The 21,503-nt window shown below is 46.2% G+C and overlaps 1 protein-coding gene across 1 annotated transcript in view; it reads right to left on the bottom strand.

Annotated features, from left to right (window-relative positions):
• SOS1 (SOS Ras/Rac guanine nucleotide exchange factor 1) overlaps positions 1–21,503 on the bottom strand; it is an 897,181-nt gene that overhangs the window by 54,181 nt on the left and 821,497 nt on the right. The window contains exon 20 of the mRNA XM_086927418.1: positions 11,703–11,970. Within this exon, the coding sequence (XP_086783544.1) occupies positions 11,703–11,970 (268 nt within the window). The remainder of the gene's footprint in view (positions 1–11,702; positions 11,971–21,503) is intronic.

Raw genomic sequence — 21,503 nt, 5'->3', positions numbered from 1 at the left:
GAGACCAGGCAGAGACCTTCCCTCATACTGGAGGGCTCCTGCGACATTGGGGGTGTGATTTCAAAAGAAATTGTTCATTGGCTCTCTGAATAACCCAAAGTATTTATGGATGTGGTGGGTCAAATTAAGAATTGTTAACACATTATCAAGGTTAAAGATGGACGTGTACCCATTAAGCATAAGTTGCATAATATTCCCCTCGTGTGAGAGATAATTTGACCAAGCTTTTAACAAAAATACAGCAAGATGGTATTATTGAAACAGCTGATGCCACCATCTCCAATCGTTTTAGACAAGAGCAGCTTAGGTGAGCTGCAACTTTGTATTGATTGAAGTGTAAACAATGCCATTTGGGTAGAGCATTTTCCGTTGCCACGAACTGAGGATTTGATTACAGCGGTTGGAAAGGACAAATTGTTTCGTAAGCTGTATTTAAAAGTGGCGTACCATCAGGTGGTACTGAAGGCTGAATCACGTCATCTTACAGCCTTTGTCACATCTCTGGAGTTTTTTATATGGCGCAAGCTTGACCCGAAGGTATCAGGGCGCTTTTCATAAGCACCAGTTGTGTTACAGACGGACACATTCATTTTTTGTTAGGCACGGTAAGATGAGCTGATTTGCCCAGAATCACAGGATGTTGCGCGTCCCTGCCAAGACTCGAACCTGGTTCCTCAGCGTTGAGGTCCACCACTCTAGCCATAAGTTAAGTTGAGTTTATTGTACAGTAAAATGAGTTTAAATTTCTCTCTTTTTTTTTTTTACATTTTTACATGTGTGACCTAGAAGTAGTTCTAAATAGCAAAGGGAAAAAAAGTCGGGCAGACAATATTATATATATACTATATTAAGTAAAGTAAGTGAATGTTTAAAAAAAAAAAAGGAGCATAGTTAACTTAGAGAAAGAGGTTTGGAAAAGGTGTTAAGACCTAGTGCAACATTTTCCAAGTGCATTGTATGCATATTTGACGCTGCAAATGTCCTGGATCACTCTGATCAAGGGAAGTAGATTTGGGACAGAGATGTTATTCTTAAGGTTTATTAGTGCCACTGTGGTCGTTAATCCCCTTTTTAGGTCTCGGCTGTGCAGCACATGCGCTGCCTCGTCGAGAGATGGTGTGTACAGTATGGTGGGGAAGCTCCGCCCACTTTCCAGCCTTATTTGTGATTGGCTTAGATCACAATTTCTGCATTCTGATTAGTGCTTTGCTTGTTAACCCCACCTCCTATATCCTTAGGTGGTTATCGCCCCCTATAATAGAAAAACACTTTTGTTCCCCTGCCTCTCACGTTCCCTCCTGTAGAACGGAACTTCTTACACCACGACCAGCCCCCCCACCCCCCTTCCCCTCCGGTTCGACTTCCGTGTAAAATGCAATAGGGTTCGCGAAAATAGGAGCCATATTGCATTTTCAATGCTTGTTTTAAAGTAGTGTGCATTAACATGTGTGCAATGCCTTACATGGTACGCATGCGCGCCACATGAACACTGTGGCCATGAACACGGAGAGAAATGATAAAGGGAGAAGACGTTGATCGGGGGCTATGAAGGGATCAAAAAAGGTAAGGGCTGAGTGGTGTCGATAAGGTGCAACGTGCTTTATGCGTCTATGGCTATGAATAAAGTTTCAATCTAGCGTGTCTGTAGTCCAGCAAAACTAGTGACTGCTGTAGTGATTTATGCTCTTGCTATGAACCTGTGTAGATGCCTGTGCTTGAACTGCTCAATAAATGCAATTGCTTTTAAATGGTGGTGTGTGCGCGTCTTGAAGGGCAGTAATCACAGTACATGCGCTGTGAGTCACTAGAACACGGCCGGGCTTGAGCGAAGGGAAATCGCAGGAAACTTAGGATGCAAGCGGGTCAGGAGTTGCGCTGGACTATGCTCTGAATGCAGGCCAGGCAGGGTGTAGATACAGCAGGAATTGACTCGGGGGCGTGGGCAGCCACTCATTGACCTAGACTAACCATACCTGTCAGGGCCACCCCTAGCATGAGGCCAGGCGCTGGCTCCCAGGCCGACTGCTAGTTTCACAAGAGACAGTGAGGACGCTCTGAGGAATTCCGTTCCAGATAATTGAGTGACAGCCTCAGCAGGCTGGGGTCCCGCGTTGAGCAGTACCCTCTCCACCCTAGTGTAGATGACAGGCGAGGGAGCAGCGGGCAGCACCAGCTGCAGCGCACACACCTCCCAGCACCGATGCACACCACAGATATAGCGCCTTAACTTGTGGCACAAAGAGCTTTGGATACAAGAAAGACCGGGGACTATGGCTTACGCAAGTTGGTGGAACGCCACGGTGAATGTTTTCTGCATTCCTTTTATTTGCTTTTGTGATGTTTGGCAGGCTTTCTCCTCTTGGTCTCTTTGGGGGTTACAACGAGCACGGATTCATGCCTGGAATGTGAGTTCTGCATTCTCAAGAAAGAATGCCTTTCTGGGCTGAAGGTTTGAGTATGTGTGCTCGACCCAAGCAAGCCAGCCCCTGTGTGAAAATCCAGCACGCTGCCCGACTAGCTGTATTTGATTTATTTTATGTCACGACGAGTTCAGGCACATAATTAACCAAGCAGCTATTATAGACACCTTACCCGGGATAGCTTCGGGGGCTGGTGCAAAGCTGTACGAAAAAGCTGCTCACATTAGATTACGTGCAGAAGCACGCTCTCGGTTTGGTGTTTAGAGTGCATAACGCCTGCGTTTTTGGGAGAATAACGTCGTTTGCCAGGCCAGCAGACTCTCCCAGTCCCAGTCTCTGGACTACAGAGCCAGCCATGGGCTCCATTATTTCTCAAACAGTCTGTAAGTTGAATAAATGTGCTTTTCATCATTCTATTACATGTCTGTGCGTTTATTTCCAGATCAACGTTTTTCTGCTGTTTTCACCATTCCGCTAGTGTATTAGTTCATAGGCTCTCTCTAGCTTTTTCTCGCCGTCTTCCTCTTCAAACTATGCCTCACTCTAGATAAGAGGAATGCTTGTTTTGTATTATAGCGCCTATGCCGCTGGCATGACATGTCAAGGCGCTGCTACTAGATGCAGGAGAGGATGGCAGAAGTTGGTAATCACATTGGAACGGTTGAATGAGTTTTATGAAGTGATTGTGAGGAAGAGAGCGCCTTGTATGTGAAAGGGGCAGAGAGTCGAAGATTTTCCCAATTGAGAGCAATCTAACATTTTAGAGACAAGAGCCTGGGATTTTCCCCACAGGGAGGTTTTAAAGTCAGTAGTGTAGCAAGTTTACCATGGGCCATGGTGCGAGAAATAAAATGGGCATGACTGCTGTTAGGGTAGTGAAATATAACAATTATCAGGGTTTTCGGGCCTCTCGGGCACTGAATCCTGGTGCCACGGCACTTGCTGCACCAATGGGAGCTACGCACCAGTTTATAGTCCCCCTGGCTAGAAAGGGGAGGCCCCTGACCTGGAAAAGCTTGCTCGGAAATAAAAAGCAAGTAGAAAGCTGAGCAGGGCTAGGAAGGCGGAGAACAAGTGTGTGAGCTTGTTAGGTTGTTTAGATTATTTGCTTTGTTAATGGAAGTAAGTTGCATATCATAAATAGGCACCATATATGGCTTTGTTGTATATAACATTGAAAATGCTTTAGGTCGGACATGATGATACTCTGAAACAACTAAAACGAGTCTTTGAAGTTGTTAAGAGCAGTGAAGGGTGGTACTCGTAGAACAGTAGATGTTTCAGCACCCAGGCTAATGTGCTGCACAGCAAAATACATACAAGGTCCCAAAGGTGAGACTGATTGCATTGAAAATGCTTGCTTTTATGGCCTTGAGTTGAGCTGTGTACTTTCCCTTATCATCGATGATGATTCCCAGGTACTTGTAATTTTGTACAGCTTCCAGCTTACATGAAGCCAGATGCCAGCGAGGCTGTGTCTTTTTCTTGCGTCAGTTCACACAGAGAGTTTTAGTTTTTTTCTCTGTTAATGTTGAGTTTGTTCTCCTCCAAATACAGAGGTGTAGTATCAAGCAATCGCTGTAGGCCCACTAGTCCGGCTTATGAGGACCAAGTTGTCTGCGTACAAAAGGTTAGACCGCTGGAGGCCGCCTATTTTGGGAGCGTGCAAGTTGTTATCATTGAGGGAGTTTGAAAGCTCTGCCATAAAAAGATTAAAGAGTAGCAGAGCAAGCACGCAGCCTTGTTTTAGTGTTTGGTGGTTGGGATCTTTTTGTCATATTGTCTCTTGTGCTCAGTTTTACTTGCACCCAGGTGTTATTGTGCAAGAGCATTAGTTGTTTTAGTAGTAGTGGTGGAATGTTCAGATTTTTTTGTTTTTGCCACAATAGGTTCCTATTTATATGATCGAATGCTGAGATGTAGTCAATGAAACATCGATACAAGGGCTGTTTTATGGTAAGTGTGGCATCTATCATTAGTGAGAGGGCCATGATGTTGGTGGTCGTCCCCATGTTCTTACAGAAGCCTGTTTGGTCAGGATTGCAGAGATTCCAGTCTCCCACGATGTTAGTTCTTGTAGGAGCAATCTTGCGTAATATTTGGCTTCGTGGCAATTATAGCTACCAACCTGTAGTTTTTTGGGTTGTCCCGGTTGCCTTTTTGGTAGATGGTGGAGATGATTGAACCCCTCCATGAAGATGGTATCGTCAATGAGCTCAAGATTGATTCAAAGGTCGGTTTCAATACAGATGCCCAGTAGTTTGTGTCTTTTTTTAATAGTATGGGTGGGGTCCCATTTGGTCCCGGGGCTCTTTCGTGTCTTCCCTTTGAAATTCTTTTGCAGATTTATTCCCTCCTAATGATAAGAGGCTGTTCTGAAATTGTGTTAGAGAGTATTTGAAGTGTTTAAACATCGCCTTCGAGCAGGAGAATTTCCTTGTGTGGTTCGGTTACACAATCTTTGTTGAAGTGAGTTTGCAGATGGGTTGTCCCAGCCTCTTCTGTTACTTGAGAATTGATGCCTTGATTTAGCGGGAAGCCATAAGGCCACATCCTCGCACCTGATGGTACTTTTCAGTTTTGTAGAATGCAATTTGGTCTGGCATCTACTGCTTCTGTCTTTCAGAAGATTATGACAAGGTTGTTGCGAGGGATCAAGAATGTTGTGGCATTCCAAGATGACATTTTGGTTTTTGCCACGACTCTCGGGGAACTTGACAATGATCAACTTAGACCTTTCCTAGGGATGCGCGAATCCATTCTAACTTTGTAAGGAATTATTTAGATCTAACCAAGTGTTTTAAACACTTGAAGAAAAATACAGGTTTCACTTGGTCAATGGTTTGCCAAAGAAATTTTTATATGATCAAAGAAAAAATGATTTCAGCACAAGCGCTTCAACCATATGTGGCTGGTCGCAGGATTTTTTGTAACTGTGCACGCAAGTGGGTACGGAATCGGCGCCATACTTTCGCAGAGTCATGGAACAGAATTTACCATAGGGTTTGCATTAAAAAGACTATCTGAGGTGAAAACCAGGTACTCTGTGATCGAGAAAGATGTTGGCTTGCACCTGGGGAGTTGAACAATATAAGCCATATTTGTGGGGAAGATCATTTTGTTTACAAACGGACCATCACCCCTTTGTAGACATTCTGAATGGGCACAAAGATAAGAAATCAACTGATATACTTGCTAGATTAACAGTCAAATTACTTGAATTTAATTTTGATGTGGTGTTTATTGCTGGAGGCCAGAATTGTAAAGCTGATTGTTTATCAAGAATACCTGTTGCTGACTAAGTGGAATCTAAGGAAGAGGAGGTAGAAGAATGCATAATAGCTTTGATTGAGGATAATGTTAAGTGTGGCAGTGTGCAAGAATTGTGTGACACAGTTAATAAGGAAGTGGATCTCGTGGATGTCATTAAATGTGTTTTGGAAGGTTGGACAAGAAAAAAAAAATTGAAACCTACTTTACAACCGTACTGGAAGGTGGCAGATGAGCTATCTTGTGAGAGTGGTGTTCTGGTTAGAGGAGAAAAATTAACAGCTCAGCCTAAGGTTGTAGAGAGTCCGGATAGCGTGTGGAAGAAAGTGTCACTTCATTTTTGGGTTCTTACATGTTCTCTCCGTACAGATGAGCTATTTCATTGTATTAATGGACCAGTTACCCAGATGGGTTGAGGTTAAAGGTGTGGCTGAGCCCAACACTGCCAGTGTACTCAAGTTCTTCGAGGAGGTATTTTATAGGGAAGGAATGACACCAGAGGTATTATCCAATAACTGGGTGCAACTCACATCTACATTTATGCAGGAGTTATTTTGTAAAAATGGCATTAGACATGTCCGCAAACCACCGTATTTCCCTCAACTAAATGGAAAAGAGTAGTGCATGTGCAGAGTGCATTTATATCTGGAGTGGATTATACCGATGCCATTAGGAATATTATTTGGGCTTATTGCACTACTCCACATTCAGTTACAGGTAAGGTGCATTGCGAGTTGATGAGGAAGTTTTGTCAGCTCATGTCTTTGTCCAGATTGGATCTTGGGTGTGATCAAGAAGGAGTTGGATGTTAAAGTGTTGGCTGGAAAGGCCAAAGCAAAATGTGATAAGGCTAGTCAGATCAGGGTGGGTGTATTAGAGAAAAATAGTAAGAGCAAAAATGCTGTAGTGGTGCAGGTTGGTGACTGAGTTCGGGTCAAAGATGCTCTACTGTCGAGGAGACCACATTTAGAGCACCTGTACATGTAAAAACGGTTTGTGGAAATTCTGTACAGACAGCTAATGGACAGTGGTGGAAGCAGTCTCGTGTGGAGAGAGTGGATAAGAACATTAAGGAGGTAGATGGTGAGAAATCAGTTTGTGAAGAATCTAGTGTAATCAAAAGTGTTACTTAGAAGGAGTTCTTGCGTCAAGAAAATACCTCCTGAGGCACAGCCGGGAGCTTGTTTGTTTTGTTACTGAAAGCTGTTTTAATAATTTTGTGCAACTTGATATTTAAAAAAAAAAACTTGTTTTCCTACCTTGCCTGTGCTCCCCTGAGCATCTCTTCTCACCCTCTGACCCCCGCGCAGCCGAGGTAAACGCTGCCGCGGGCGAGCGAAATTTGCTTCTGGCGCCATTACCCAGCCTGATCTCAGGCCACGCCCACTCGCACTAGGCCACGCCCCCAACACCGCCTACGAGTAATGTGCTTTCCACGTGGGCGCAGCGGGCGCGCCTAAGGCAAGCCCGTCTGAGCCCGTCTGGGCCCGTCCGGGCCCAGCCGGCCCCAGGCCCGGTCATTATGCCCAATTCGTCCTCAGCCCGACGTACCTACCCCAGAGACAGGCTCCTTGCACTTAACCCCTCGAAAAACTCTAAGTATAACTACACCTATTCAGGAGAAAAACCCTTTACTAATTGTAACCTCTGCAATCTGGCCCTTACCGCCGTAGAATGCCATGGCCTACAGCTCGGTCTTCTTAACTGTGGGTCCCTTCCCAAACATTCCCACGAGATCAACCTTCTTGTCTATGATCATGCCTTCGATATTCTGTTCCTCACGGAAACTTGGCTCACCCCCTGCTCTGATTCTGACATTGTCAATGCTCTACCACCTGGCTACCAAATCCACTCTCAGAATAGACCCCTCGGCAGAGGAGGTGGCCTGGCAATAATTTACAGAGAGCACTTCACCTGCAGAACCAACGATGGTAATATCGACGACTGCGAAAGTTGCCACTTTGCTCTACAGATATCTCCTGTAACTTCCCTTTCTGGTCTTCTGATATACCGCCCGCCGGGAGCCCCAGCCAAATTCTCAAGCGCCCTTGTTGATACTGTCACCAAGATGGCAACTATTACTCCCAACTTTCTAATCCTGGGAGACTTGAACCTCCATCTACTAGACCCCCAAGGACATAACTGCATCCGAACTTCTCCTTGACCTCAAGTCTTTTGGCATCCGACTAGTGAACTCAGAGCCCACCCATGTCAAAGGACATCTTCTGGACCCCATTTTCACCAACATCTCTGACCTTAAAACCCACACTCCTTTTCCCCTGCCATGGACAGACCATTTCTTGATCCCCATTTACTGGCATCTCTTTGTTCCACCTACCCAACCGTCCAAAACCCGGGTAACTGATCGACGCTGGCACAAACTCTCGCCGGAAGAATGGGCCACCACACTCAGGGTCACTTCTCCCCCCGGCTTCCGACCCAGTCACCACGGACATCCAGTTCAACGCATGGCTCACCCACTCATTGGACAATCTCATCCCTAAAACCACCACCTTGAAACGAGTCAAAAGAGTGAACCCGGCTCCCTGGTACACTCCTGAGCTTAACCTCTTACGTAAGGAGTGTAAAAGAACAGAGCGCTCATGGAGGAAGGATAAAACCATAGCCAAAAAAGTTACATTCCGCACCTCCTTAAAGAACTATAAACTCACCCTACGCAATACCAAAAGCACATTCTTTGATGAAAGAATAAAAAATTCCTCCTGCTCCGCCAGGGAAACCTTCATCATCTTAAAAGAATTACTCAAAATCCCAGATCCGCGACCAGAGAAACTTCCAGACTCCAATACCTCTGAAGAGAAATGCCACAAATTGGCTAAATTCTTTGACGAGAAAATTCAAAAAATTCTCGCCTCCCTACCTCCAGTTGACCCCAGTCTTAATGATGAGGGCTGCGCTAAATCGGATCCAACCATCACCCACCTAAACTCTCTCGGCCTGGTAACTACGGAAGAGGTCTTAACTACGCTAGCTACAATCAAAAGCGGCTCCCCTAGCGACCCGGTGCCCTTACGTATTCTAAAAAAAGTGGCTCCTACGATTGTCCCTCCTCTCACTGACCTCATCAATTCATCATTGCTCCAGGGAAAAGTCCCTCCCAGCTGGAAAGCGGCCGTCGTCAAGGCGCTCCTAAAAAACCTTCACTTGACCCCTTGGACCTGGCCAATTACAGGCCAATCTCCCTCCTCCCCGGAATCAGTAAAATCACTGAAAAGTTAGTCAATAAAAAGCTCTTACAGTTTCTGGAGTCCAACAACTTGCTCAGAAGCTCGCAAACCGGATTCCGACCAGGTCAGGGCACGGACATCGCCCTGCTTGCGGCTGTGGAGGAGACCAGAGGCATTTTGGACGCAGGAGGATCAGTGGCAGTGATCCTCCTGGACCTCAGTGCGACCTTCGACACTGTTAACCACCGGGTCCTAATCCAGCGACTCAGAGACCTCGGTGTGGAGGGCACTGCCTTGGCCTGGTTCGCATCATTTTTAGACCATCGCTCCTTCCAGGACTGGGAGAACGACACCCGCTCCCCTGCTACCCCCCTCCAATGTGGAGTGCCCCAGGGCTCCTCATTAAGCCCGACATTATTTAATGGCTACATGTCCCCATTGGAGGAGGTGGTCATCCCGTTCGGAGTGAAAATCATCAGCTACGCGGATGACATGCAGTTAGTGGTGTCTCTATCTCAACCCAACCACGAACCATGTAACCTCCATAGCCCATAGCTGCCTTTCCGAAATTCAGGGATGGATGAATAGCTCGTCGTTGAAACTCAACGGATCCAAGACAGATATCCTACTCCTTCGTCAAAAGGGGCTCTCCCTTCCTCCGAACATCTGGCCCCCCTGTTTGGGTGAACCCCTGGTCCCCAAGACCGAGATCAAGAGCCTGGGAATCTGACTAGAAAAAGACCTGTCCTTCAAGACCCAAGCCAAAAAAAAAAAATCGCTGGGACCTGCTTCGGGCTCCTTAAATCTATCAGGATAATTCTACCCCTACTTCCTCCTGTCTCCCAGAAATTGCTCCTCCAAGGCCTCATCCTCTCGAGGCTGGACTATAGCAATGCCATATCTGGGTGCCCCCGAAGCAACTTTCAACAAACTGCAAAGGATCCAGAACGCCGCAGCCCGGCTTCTCACTAAAACCCCGGCTAGATCCTCGGCCAAACCAGCTCTGAAGCACCTTCACTGGCTCCCAGTGAGAGAGCGAGTCAAATTTAAGGCTCTCTAGCTCTCTATTCCATAAACTCCTGCAGGACAAAGGCCCCCCCATCCTCAAAAAATTCATCAGACCCTACAAAGCCACAAGATCCCTTCGCTCTGACCATGAACACCTTATCACAATTCTCATGGAGTGAAGAAGGCACGCACTGGCGGACGGCGTTTTTCTGTGAACGCAGCCCGTCTATGGAACGCCCTCCCCCGTAATCTCAGGATGGAACCTGATTACCTCCGGTTCAGAAAACTTCTGAAAACACACCTGTTCCCCTGATCCCCGTTTTTCTCTTTTCTCCCTCACAATCTACCCTCTCGACTGTCCTGGTCTTAGCGCTGGGATACTTACGGGTTATTATGCGCTCTACAAAACCCTAATAATAATAATAATTTATTGACTATGTTTTGTAGTTTGCCATTGTGTATGTGATGTTTATTTTTGGTGTTCTATGTGTGGTCTATGTGTGTGTTTTTCTTTGATCTTATTTGTTAAGTTGTGATCTGTTTGTTAAGGGGAAGATGTGTTGTATGGTCTGGTGCAATGTGCAGGTGATGGTGTATGACATGCAGGTGTGGAGAGAGGACGAGACAAGCAAGATGATTGGGATATGTGGTCGGCCCTGGGGTTCTTAATCCTTGAAACTTGTGGATACTATCTTGACACATGCTGGACACCATCAATAAAGATTATTATACCACAAAGCGGAGTGGATCTGGTATTCAAACTTCACATATTGTTGGTCCCCTAGCCCCACCCATAGTTTCAGGGAACAAGTTGATCCTTGTGGTAGCGGACTATGCCACCAGGCATCCTGCGACAAATCCAATTAGGACAGTCATTGCCCCTGCAGTGGCTAGAGCCCTCTTTGGAATCTTTACCAGGGTTGAGTTCCCTAAGGCCATCTCAGATAGGGATACAAATTTCATGTTCCTCTAACTGAAGACAATGTGGGAGGAATGTGGTGTGACTTACAAGCTCAGCACCCAATTTCATCCCCAAGGAAATGGATTAGTTGAGAGGTTCAACAAAACCATAAAAGGCATGATCATGGGTTTGCCTTAAAAACTCAGGAGGAGATGGGATATTCTCCTCACATGCCTACTGTTCACCTACAGAGAGGTCCCTTAAGAAGGAGATGGCTTCAGTTCCTCTGAACTACTCTTTTGACACCCTGTGAGCATCTTCATCATCCATCAGCATTTGCATCAGGTCCACTTCTTAGGAACCCACTGCAATGCAAATTAAGTGTCTGAAACTGTTTGAGGGCTGCTTCTTCTGTGACGGTAATTGTTTCGAAGGGCCTTGCTGGTCCCCCTGGCTAGCTACCTACTGCAGTTGTTCACCCCAGGTACTTCTACTCAACCGCATTGACACTTTTCCAAGTACTTGTTCACAGTGGAGTCAAAATCTTTTAGTTGTGATGTCTAAATCCTTATAAAAATGCATTCTATTTTTATAAATTGGCGTCGGATTTCTTGTGTCGTGTTGATTTTTTCTTCAACTGTTTTAGTGCGGTTCACTTGCTTTACACTAGTTCCTCTGTATAAGCCTTGCTGCTCAGTGCCACAGCTACACAGGGTTAGGCGGAGGTTTGACAGACTAAACCTACTGGACCTGAAGGGGTTGGCAAGTGTATTACACAGTGAGGGTGCACTACCACACCATATAATACACTCCATTTCCTCACAGCATACAAAACCATTACAGGAATGTATTTACAAGTATAGAATACAAACATGTTTGCAATTTTTTCAACAACATTTCTCAAATGTAACTTACGTGAATGAAAGGGACTCGACGGATCAGAATCAAATACACTACACAGATCAGTAGTACTGGATGTAGCAGAAGCAGGTGGTGGTGTCAGTGGAGTTCGTGGAGAGTTTGGAGCTGAAGCTGTGCTTTCCATCTCACTCTCTGGGATGCGACTGTAACTAATTTTCCTCAGCTCCTGCTGCAGAGGTGTGGGGTGTTGTTTCACAGTGCCTGGTCTTGGATTTGAAGGGCGAACACCAGGAGATTTTAAATTATAGGTATACCGTTTTGGCTGCAAAGACAGAAAATGCTATGAGACAGATTTAGTCCTGTAGGAAAAATTGCTTTTTTTCCTGTTTAATATGCAAGGTCCATGGATCCACATGGCTTCTTTCAGCAGGTACGAGTTTCCTGTAAACATTAGTGTTAACAATGCAGCACAACAATTACCTACACTTTCCCCATCATAAACAATCTTGCCATATCATACTAATGAACAAACTATCTTTTAGTCATATCTTGCAGAATAAGATTATTTAAGTAACACGGCTAAACAGCTATCTCCTCTGTTACACCTGGTATTCTTCATGGACTCCCATTCTTCGTTCAACAACAGGTTACAAATATTACACATCACATTCTTTCACCACTACAAGTCATGCAAAACATTTATATATTGCCATTGCATCTTTCGGTGCACTTTGAAATTTATTTTGGGTACTTCATATAAATAAGTTACTTACTGTCAGTAGCAATCTTTGTGCTGGATGTTATACATGCCAATTCCTCACCTTTTGAATCTTCTGGAAAAAATAATCTTACAATACCGTTCCTAGTGGTAACAGGTGGCATTGCATGGTTTTTAAAGTTTCCATGGACAGGACATCAAAGTGTCATTTAAGATGCCACCCTTCGCACTGACATCAGTTATCGTCCTTTTTTCACACCCTCAGAAGCAAACGACTTTAAAGGTAATAAGAATTAAGGCAGTGCACTCAACAGACTCATGTTTGACCCCATTATCAAACAAGCATTTACAATGCAATAGGTCTGGGGTTAATTAAGTTTGAGCTATTGGCATTGCTAAATATTGCAACACCAACTGCAACACAAGTCTATAAATCGTAGGCCAAAAAAATGAGTATTGATTTTTGCAGCAATGGTGGCATGCTGCGCTTTACATGAATAGGTTTAAAAGTAAAGTGCACCATACTACGATTGCTACAATAGTAAATTGTGGATGCGTTAACAATTGATGTGTGCACTGATGGCTGGTAGTGTGTGTGCCTGTAGAAATTTTGCACTGATGGCTGGTGGTGTGTGTGCCTGGTGGAAGTGTGCACTGACGGCTGGTGGTGTGTGTGCTTGGTGAAAGCGTGCACTGACGGCTGTTGTTGTGTGTCTGATGAAAGTAAGCACTGACATCTGGTGGTGTGTGTGTGTGTGTGTGCCTGGTGACAGCATGCACTGATTTCTGGTGGTGTGCGCCTGGTGGAAGCGTGCCCTGACGGCTGGTGGTGTTTGGGCCTGGTAAAAGCGTTCACTGACGGCTGGTGGTGTTTGTGCTCGGTGAAAGCGTGCACCGACAACTGATGGTGTCTGTGCCTGGTGAAAGTGCGCACTGACTGTGTGGTTGTGTGTGTGGTTGTATGTGTGTGGTATGTGTGGTTGTATGTGTGTGGTATGTGTGGTTGTGTGTGTGTAGTTGTGGTTGTGTGTGGTTGTGTGAGTGGTTGTATGTGTGTGGTATGTGTGTGGTTGTGTGTGTGTGGTTGTGTGTGTGGTTGTGTGTGTGTGGTTGTGTGGTTGTGTGTGTGTGTGGTTGTGTGTGTGTGTGTGTGTGTGGTTGTGTGTGTGTGTGATTGTGTGTGTGTGTGGTTGTGTGTGTGGCTGTGTGTTTGGCTGTGTGTGTGTGCGCCTCGAGCTGGGAATCCTTTTAAATAAAAGGAGAGACTGGTGCAGTGTGCGCCTCTGAATATGCACACAGACACATACTGTCTTGTGCTCTCACACACCCATACGAATACACTCTCACATCACATACACAAAAACACACCCATAGACTGTGCTGGGGCAGGGCACAGGACATGCCTCTCTCGCCTTGAGACTCCTAAGGCACAGTAGATAGCGATTCGTCGGGCTCCTACAATGTATAGCAACAGCTCCGTTTGGAATGGGAAGGAAGTTTGGAAATGCTTTTCTTCCTGAGTTTAAGTAGAGGAGCAGGAACAGAAGATAGCTATCTTATCTTTTAAGACTAATAAAACACGTGAACATGTGTCATTAAAGAGTCTGTGAAAATCGTAAATTGCAGATAAAAGGAGCCTGGAAAAGCGAATTGCCTGGTTTCATTAACGGTCCTAGGAAGGTAGAATAGATGTTTTTGAGTTCAGGAATATAAGCAGGCAAATATGTTGTAAAACAATGTTAGCGAAGCACTTTATTAAATAGCATGGCTAATTTTAAATGAACTGGTAATTGTATATTTTAAGTGTTTTAATAATATTGCGGAGTAATGTAGATACTAGTATGGATGCTGCTGGCTTGCATTTATGGCTTCTTAATGGAAACGTATTTGAGAAAGAAATTAGATAGTGATGTCGCTTTTGCTACCCCAGGAATGTTGGTGAATTGACGCCCATGAAATCTACAAGTCCATAAATAAGACACACATGCGGCCGTGTGTTCAGGTGAGTATCAATGTGTGACGACTTAGAAACAAAATGTAACTTTTACTGACACCTTGTTACTTCATGCTCTCCGCGACATGGGGAGAGCACATCTCTGGCATTCATGCATGACACCCGAGTACTTCCATAGGACAGCCTCTAACATACTCTATACACCCAAACACACATGCAAGGTCTGGCATCCAATCCATCAGGAAAGACAACCGCGTCACACAGCCACACTAAAAAAATGGACTAACTTTTGTTCGCTAGTGAAATAGATTTCGTTATTCAAGCAGCTATGTAAGGAAAAGTCAGGAATCTTCACGAGTATCTGCTTTAATATGGAACGGAATAACCTTACCCAATTTGAAAGATATTTCCTACATGAAAGGAAAAATGCAAGCATTAGATGAGTTATGTATTTTTACTTTTGCCTGTACCGAAAATTAAAATATCTACCGTCGTGTCATGTAAGGTACATTTCGCTAAATAAAACGCCCTTCGAATGTTCCAAAACGGTAGCGAATTAGGCTATGTATACAGTTGCTTCTGTTCTATCCTCTTTCTGCTTCACATAGAGTGTAATCACGCAACTAAAACAGTCAAGTAGGATTAATGTCACAAAGTGTATCGATACACAAAACTACATTTCCCGGATTTCTCTAGTTTCGTTGTCCATGCAAGCTTCCCCCGCTCACGGGGATGGCGGGAAGGCAGAATGTATCCGAGTCGTGATTGGTCTACTGCTGTTTACACCTTGCTTCCATTGGCAGCAGCTGCCTGACGCTCCTCTGGGTAGACTGCACCGTAAGATCGGGACGTGGGAGTGGAAGAGACCAGGCTGGGTACTTGTACCTATGGAGGACGCCGAGGGGGATGTGGCAGGGGCGCAGGTCGGAGACTTTCATGGTGACGAGGAGATCATCGAGGTGTTGGAGCTGAATGACGACGACTCGGACCCGGGTACTGAGGGGGCGTCGGACCCGGGTACTGAGGGGGCGCAGTGGGGTCAGGGGTACAAGATGTGCTGTCTGGACTTAGGGGCTCCTTCTAGGGGGGGGGGTCTCTATGTGAATGCGTGCATGTGTGAATGCGCGGCGGCGTGGGGGGTTCTGTATGTGTGTGTGAGTGTGTGTATGCGCAGCGGGGGGGTCTGTATGTGTGTGTGTGTCTGCTTCCAAGGAGCCATGGGAGACCGGAAGCGCGCGTGACCCGATTCGTTTACGCGCGCGTGCACATACATACATACATACACACATACATACATACATACATACATACATACATCACTTGTCGCCCGTCTCCCTTGACTCCTTGAAAGCAGAAATGATTGCAATAGAGTCTCGGAGCGACGATCGCTTCACGATCGGTTCGCAGTCCGAGACCTAAAAAGTGCTAGACTACTTCTCAGTGCAGGGACTCCGTTTTCCCTGGATTTAATTTTAATTGGTTGTGGTTCATCCACAACTGTATGTGTGTCATCACTGCTTGAAAATTATTAGCGGCATCGGGGGAGTCGAGAGGGAAGATGATCTGCAAGTCATCAGCGTAACTGAACACTGTGATGTCCCACCTCTTGAGCGAATGGATCAGTGGCCGGAGGTACAAGTTGAATAAAAGGGGGGAAAGAGAGGAGCCCTGAGGGACTCCGCAGGTCGTAGGTACCCTGGCTGCCGTGAAAGGGCAAGATAACCCACCTGCCAAGAAGGGGGACTTGACCCTGCCACTAACAGTGATGGTGGTGTCAATTAATGGTGATCAGACCAGAAGCAAGTGGAGATGACTAGGCAGGATAATTCTATCTCGTGGGTCCAGATATGGCCAAGAGTGTGACCCTTGATATGAGTGGGAGCGGAGATTTGTTGAACAAGGTTAAGACTGGTTAGAGCTTCGAACAGTTCCGTGGCATGGGGGCCAGCTTTCTCATCATTGAACCAATAATTGAAGTCGCCGAAAAGGGCGATTCTGGCGTGAAGTGTCATTAAATGTGCCAACTGTTCACTCAGGTCAGGGAAATGGGAAACGAAGGCATGGGATGAAGGGGGGGGGGGGGGACGATAAAGGAGTATAATTGTAAGGGCACCAGCGTCAGTTTCTAGGCTGATGACCAAATTGTCCACCTCAGGGAGGACAAGAGAAGCAGAGGAGATGAATTTAAATTGTTTCAATATGATTGCTGCCACCCCGCCCCCAGTGCGGCCTGAAGGGCGGACAGTATGGAGAATGTAATAATCTGGGGGAAGGGCCGCCAGGATGTCGGGATGGGAATCAATGGTAAGCCATGTTTCTGTAATTAATAACATATCAGGTTTTTCAGTGGTAAGGAGGATAAAGATGTCTAAATGGTGCTTTACTAAAGAACGTGTGTACAGATACATCACACAAACAGATGTCTCACTCATTCCAGGCCCCACAGCGTACCTACGACTCTCAGGGGAACTAGGTGCACTGCGTGCGATGCCAGCGGAATTAATCCGCCTCACTGTGTCAGGGGAGAGCGGCAAAAGCGTAGCTTGTAGCTGTCTGAGGGTGTTAGCTGAATAAGAAAGGAAACGGCCAGTGTCACTGGCCCCTGGGCCCGGGGCGGACGGGCTTGCCTTTGGCGCGCCCGTCCACTGCGCTCCCTGTGAAGGGGGACCATTTTATAGTTGCTGGGGCGGGAGGGGAAGCAGAGACCGGGTAACTGGTCGAGTAAAGGCAGGGCAGTGCTGCGCAAAAGTAACAGGCAGTTTTTCCAATGCCACAAATTTAAAAATTAAGTTCTGTGCAAAACGACAACCAGTGCAGGTTTTAAAATACCAGGCATACAATGCGGTACGAGCACACAAGTCCCGGCTTCCGCCTCAGTACAATCACTAGCACACTAGTAGCAGATGGGACTTATCTACAGTTGTGTTCAAAAGTTCTGAGAGATCGTCTATCCTCATAAGTAGACAGTTGTACCAAGGTTTACAGTTCTTTAGTGGAAACTCTTTAGTTGAAGGGGGGGCAACCTCGTTAATTATCAAGGTCATGGAATTGAGGTAGGGGTTGGTGAGATCATGGATGTCGGAGGAACCTGCAGAGGGTAGACGAAGGTTGTAGCTGGAGGAAAGTAATATGTTGGGGTTGAGTTTTTTCAAGTCTCTTTTCCAAATCTTTGGTTTTGTGGATTGAACCAAGTTGAATTTCACAGTTTCCTTGATAAAGAAGGTGATAATATGATGGTCCAACCAGGTACAGGACAGGGTTGGATCGACTCCAACTGAATGACGTCACTTTTGGAGATTATTAAATCCAGGTTTGAGCCTTTATTATGTGTAGGGCTGTTGCAAATTTGGGTGAGGGCTAGATTATCCAGGAAGTTTTTTAGACTATTGACCACTGTGTCGTTGTGGTCATTCCAATGGAGATTGAAGTCGCCAAGGTTTATTTGGGTATTTTGCCACCCGGAGTTCGTTGAAACCATATCCATTAGGTGTTCAGTGAAGATGAGGTTGTCCCCAGGTGGATGATAGATGATGTGTAGCGAGCATACTGGTTTGCCGTTGCTGCTATAAGTATTCGCAAGAGGGGAATGCAGGAGATATGGCTCAGTTTACAGTGATGTTGCTACAATGTATACAGGCGGTACCTCCCCCTATCTTATGAATTCTGACCAATCTAATGATGTTGTAGTTAGGGGACACTAGAATGTCGATTAGTGGAGAGGAGGATTCCGTTAGCCAGGTTTCGGTTAACATTAATGGTCCAGCTCCTGTGAGATGAGGTCAGCAATATCCGCTGCATGTCTAGAGGCAGATCTACAGTTTAGGAGTGTGCATTTAAGATGGGGTGTGATGAGTGAAAAAGTGGGATCCTGAATGAGAGGGACTCTTCTTAGGTTGTCATCGACGATTCTTCTGTTGTTGTGTGTAGATGATCTGAATGGGTTGAGGGGGATAGTGGGGATGGTCATCTGAGTGGGAGTTAAGGGGTTTGTGAGAGGGTTTATAAGAGTGTAGAAGAGAGAGAAGATCGCTCTCCGAAAAAACGGATTGATGCTTCGCATAGGGGGGGGGGGGGGGGGGGGGGGGGTTAATGTAATATGGGAGGGAACTGTTTTCCAACTGGGTGGAGTAAGTTTAGAGGTGAATGTTAGGTGGCACGGGCGCTCGCTCGATTTAGATGTTCTGGAGGAAATAGTGCACCATTGTTGTCTTGACATTTCCTTAAAAGATCGGAGTTCCTTTTTGATTTGGTGAAGTGCGGTCATAATCTCATCCAGTCTTGGGTCTGGTGTGGTTATGAGTGAGGTTGGTGGCTGTGATGTGAATGTGGATGGCTGCGATGTGGGCAAGTTGGGTGTGTGATCAGGTGAAGGTATGAGTAGTGTTGGAGACACTATTGTGCGTGAGGGTGGCAGAGTTATGGATGTAGATGGCTGAGTTGAGGGGGTGGTTGACTGGTGTGTGGGTGTGGGAGGGGTAATTGGGATAGGGGTGTGCTTTGAGGGCAGCGTGTTTTCAGGGAGGTAGTGGGGTGTCATAATATGTGCCAGCAACTGACCTGGGTGGGTGTAGCAGTGATGGGGGGAAATACGTGTAAGGAGTAACGTTATGGGGCAAGGATGATGCAGCAGGAGAGATGGTTATGGGGAGGATGCTGTTAGGGGGGAGGGGAGCAATGATCTTAAGCTGATGGGACTCAATATCTATTGGTGAAGAGTATGCGGTCTCAGAAGTGCTGGGAGGTAGAGTGTGTGGGTTTGGTGAAGTGATGTGAGGTGTGTTGGTGGGAAGGGTAGTCTGGGTGGAAATACTATATGGATCCAATGCCAGTAGTGGACAGGGTGGACGAGGGTGCAGGCTATCAGGCGTGCTAGGAGGTAGAGTGTGTGGGTTTGGTGAGGTGATGTGAGGTGTGTTTTTGTGAGGGGTGGTTTGGGTGAGAGTATCGTGAGAAGTCAATGGAAGTAGTGGATGGGGTGGGAGAGGGGCGAGGCGGTCAGGCGGGTTGAGAGATGTGAGAAATGTTACCACTTGTGTGCTGGAGATGGCAGTAGTTTGGGTAGTGAAATGGGGTTTAGACACTAGTTTTTTTAATGATGGGGAAAATGTTGTCCAGGAGATTTAAACTAAGGTCTGTGGATTGAATGAGGATAGTTCCGTTATTGTAGATGGTGATAGTTACTGTCGCTTGGAAGAGCTGGGAGGGGGAAATATAAATAACTAGACCATGCACGGTTTTTCTCATGGAGTAGATCGAGAGTGAAGCAAGGAATGCTTACCTCAATTGGGCTCTTCGTTTTGTGTGGAAAATGATATCAGTGGTTGTTATCCCGTTGAGTGGGGAGAAATGGGGATCAGCGAAGAGTGTTTCAGGGTGAATTTTGATAACATTGTGCTTGAATCGTTTGGCTGATTTTTTTGATAGGTTTGAGGGATAAATGATGTGTGTGTGTGTGTGTGTGTGTGTGCGCCTGTGAGCTCCATGATATGACCAGCACAGTTGGTGAAATGATATGAGACGCGAAGTGGGTATGAGCCTCGTAGGGGTTTGTGGTATGTGGCGAGGAGTGTTTGTGGGGGGTGGGTAAGGAAGGGTTGTGGGTAAGGAAGGGTTGTGGAAGGAAGTGGCTAGGTAATCATGGGCGGAATGGGAGCCAGGGGTGGGATCTCAAGTATCCTGGTGGTTGCACCAGGGTTGCGGGGTGCAGAGTAGGATGTGGGGGAAAAGAGACAGTGCTTAGAAATAGAACGGCATGGAATATAACGAGGGAAGAATGTAGAGAGATTCTGATCTGAGGTGAGGTGAAAAGGTGGTGAGGACGGTCTTACACAGAGATTGTGGTTTATACCTCTATGGTAGAGACACTAAGATGGACGACTCTTTGGGAGAGATCTTACTGACCAACTATGTAGTCCATTGTCTGTTTCCATTAAGTATGGGAGAACCAGTGTAGTCCTGTTTCAATGACCATTAAGCCGCTGGGGACCTATGGGCTATCCAGTGTAGTCCTACTTCACTGTCCGTGAGACTTATGGCAGGATAGTCCTACTTCAGTTGTGGCGACTTGTATTCAGAGGAGATGCAGTTAAACATAATTAGAAATGACCAGTGGCTGGAGGAGACCCAATATTCTTGTTATTTATGACCTCAGCCATTTTAAGATAGTAGAACCCAGAGCCACTGCCATCTTAATGCGTATGTAGCTATATATGAGAATGCAGAGCAAGAAATAAAAATAAAGACAAATGACACAAGGGTATCATTACCTTAACACGATGTCCATGCTGAGTTTGCATTTGGTATAATTATATTGATCTGCTGGCTTCATCAAAGCCCCCTTTGTTGCATGAGGGCTATGTTTCCCAGGTTTCGTGGCTGCAATGAATATATTCCTTTCATTTCAGATGAGTCTTTCATCAAAACGGGCTACCAAAGGTGGATATAAAACTGCCCCATAGCAAATGGGGTTAATTACTTTCAAAGCAGTTTAATGAAAATTGATAATTTTGCTTTATTTAGTCTATTTAGACGCGTTATCTGCATTGTTGTGTGCTGTAGTGTGCTGCTCCTGTGGGGGCGGGGCCGTGTAGCGACTTCATTCAGTAGCCTGGAAGTCTTCTTGTATCCTTGCTCTGGGGGACCGCGGGGATTACTGCTGCCGCTGCCAAGTGGACTTTCCACCTTGCTCTCTGGGTTTCCAGGGATCTCTGCCGCTGCCACCCAGCTGCTTAGGTGCTCTGGTGTGGAGAATGCGGACCTCTATCTTGCCCCATCAGTCAAGGCGATCTGCCAATACCCAGACGTTAAGTCAATCATGCTGATGTACCGGGCAGCCCCAAAGCGATCAATGAGCTCATCAGTTCTGGGGATGGGGTGTGCATCAGTCCTGGTGAATGAATTGAGCCCTTGGTAGTCCACAAAGAACCGGAGTTCTGGCGTGGCACCCAGTGCGGCAGCCTTTGGGACAAAGACCAGTGGGCTGGCCCAAGGACTGTTAGAGGACTCAATCACCCCTATAGCAAGCATCTTTGAGACCTCCTCCTTGATAGACGCTCTGACCTGGTCAGTCACCCTGTAAGTGTTATGCTTCACAGGAGGGCTGTCTCCAGTGTCCACATCATTGATGCACCCCATCTGCGACACTGGGAATCAGGGGAAACAAATCCAAAATCTGTCCCAGCAA

The sequence above is a fragment of the Lissotriton vulgaris genome, chromosome 6 (genome assembly GCF_964263255.1).
Source record: "Lissotriton vulgaris chromosome 6, aLisVul1.2, whole genome shotgun sequence".
NCBI lineage: Eukaryota > Metazoa > Chordata > Amphibia > Caudata > Salamandridae > Lissotriton > Lissotriton vulgaris.
Note: the sequence above shows the minus strand (reverse complement) of the source record. Positions and strands in the feature narration are given on the sequence as shown.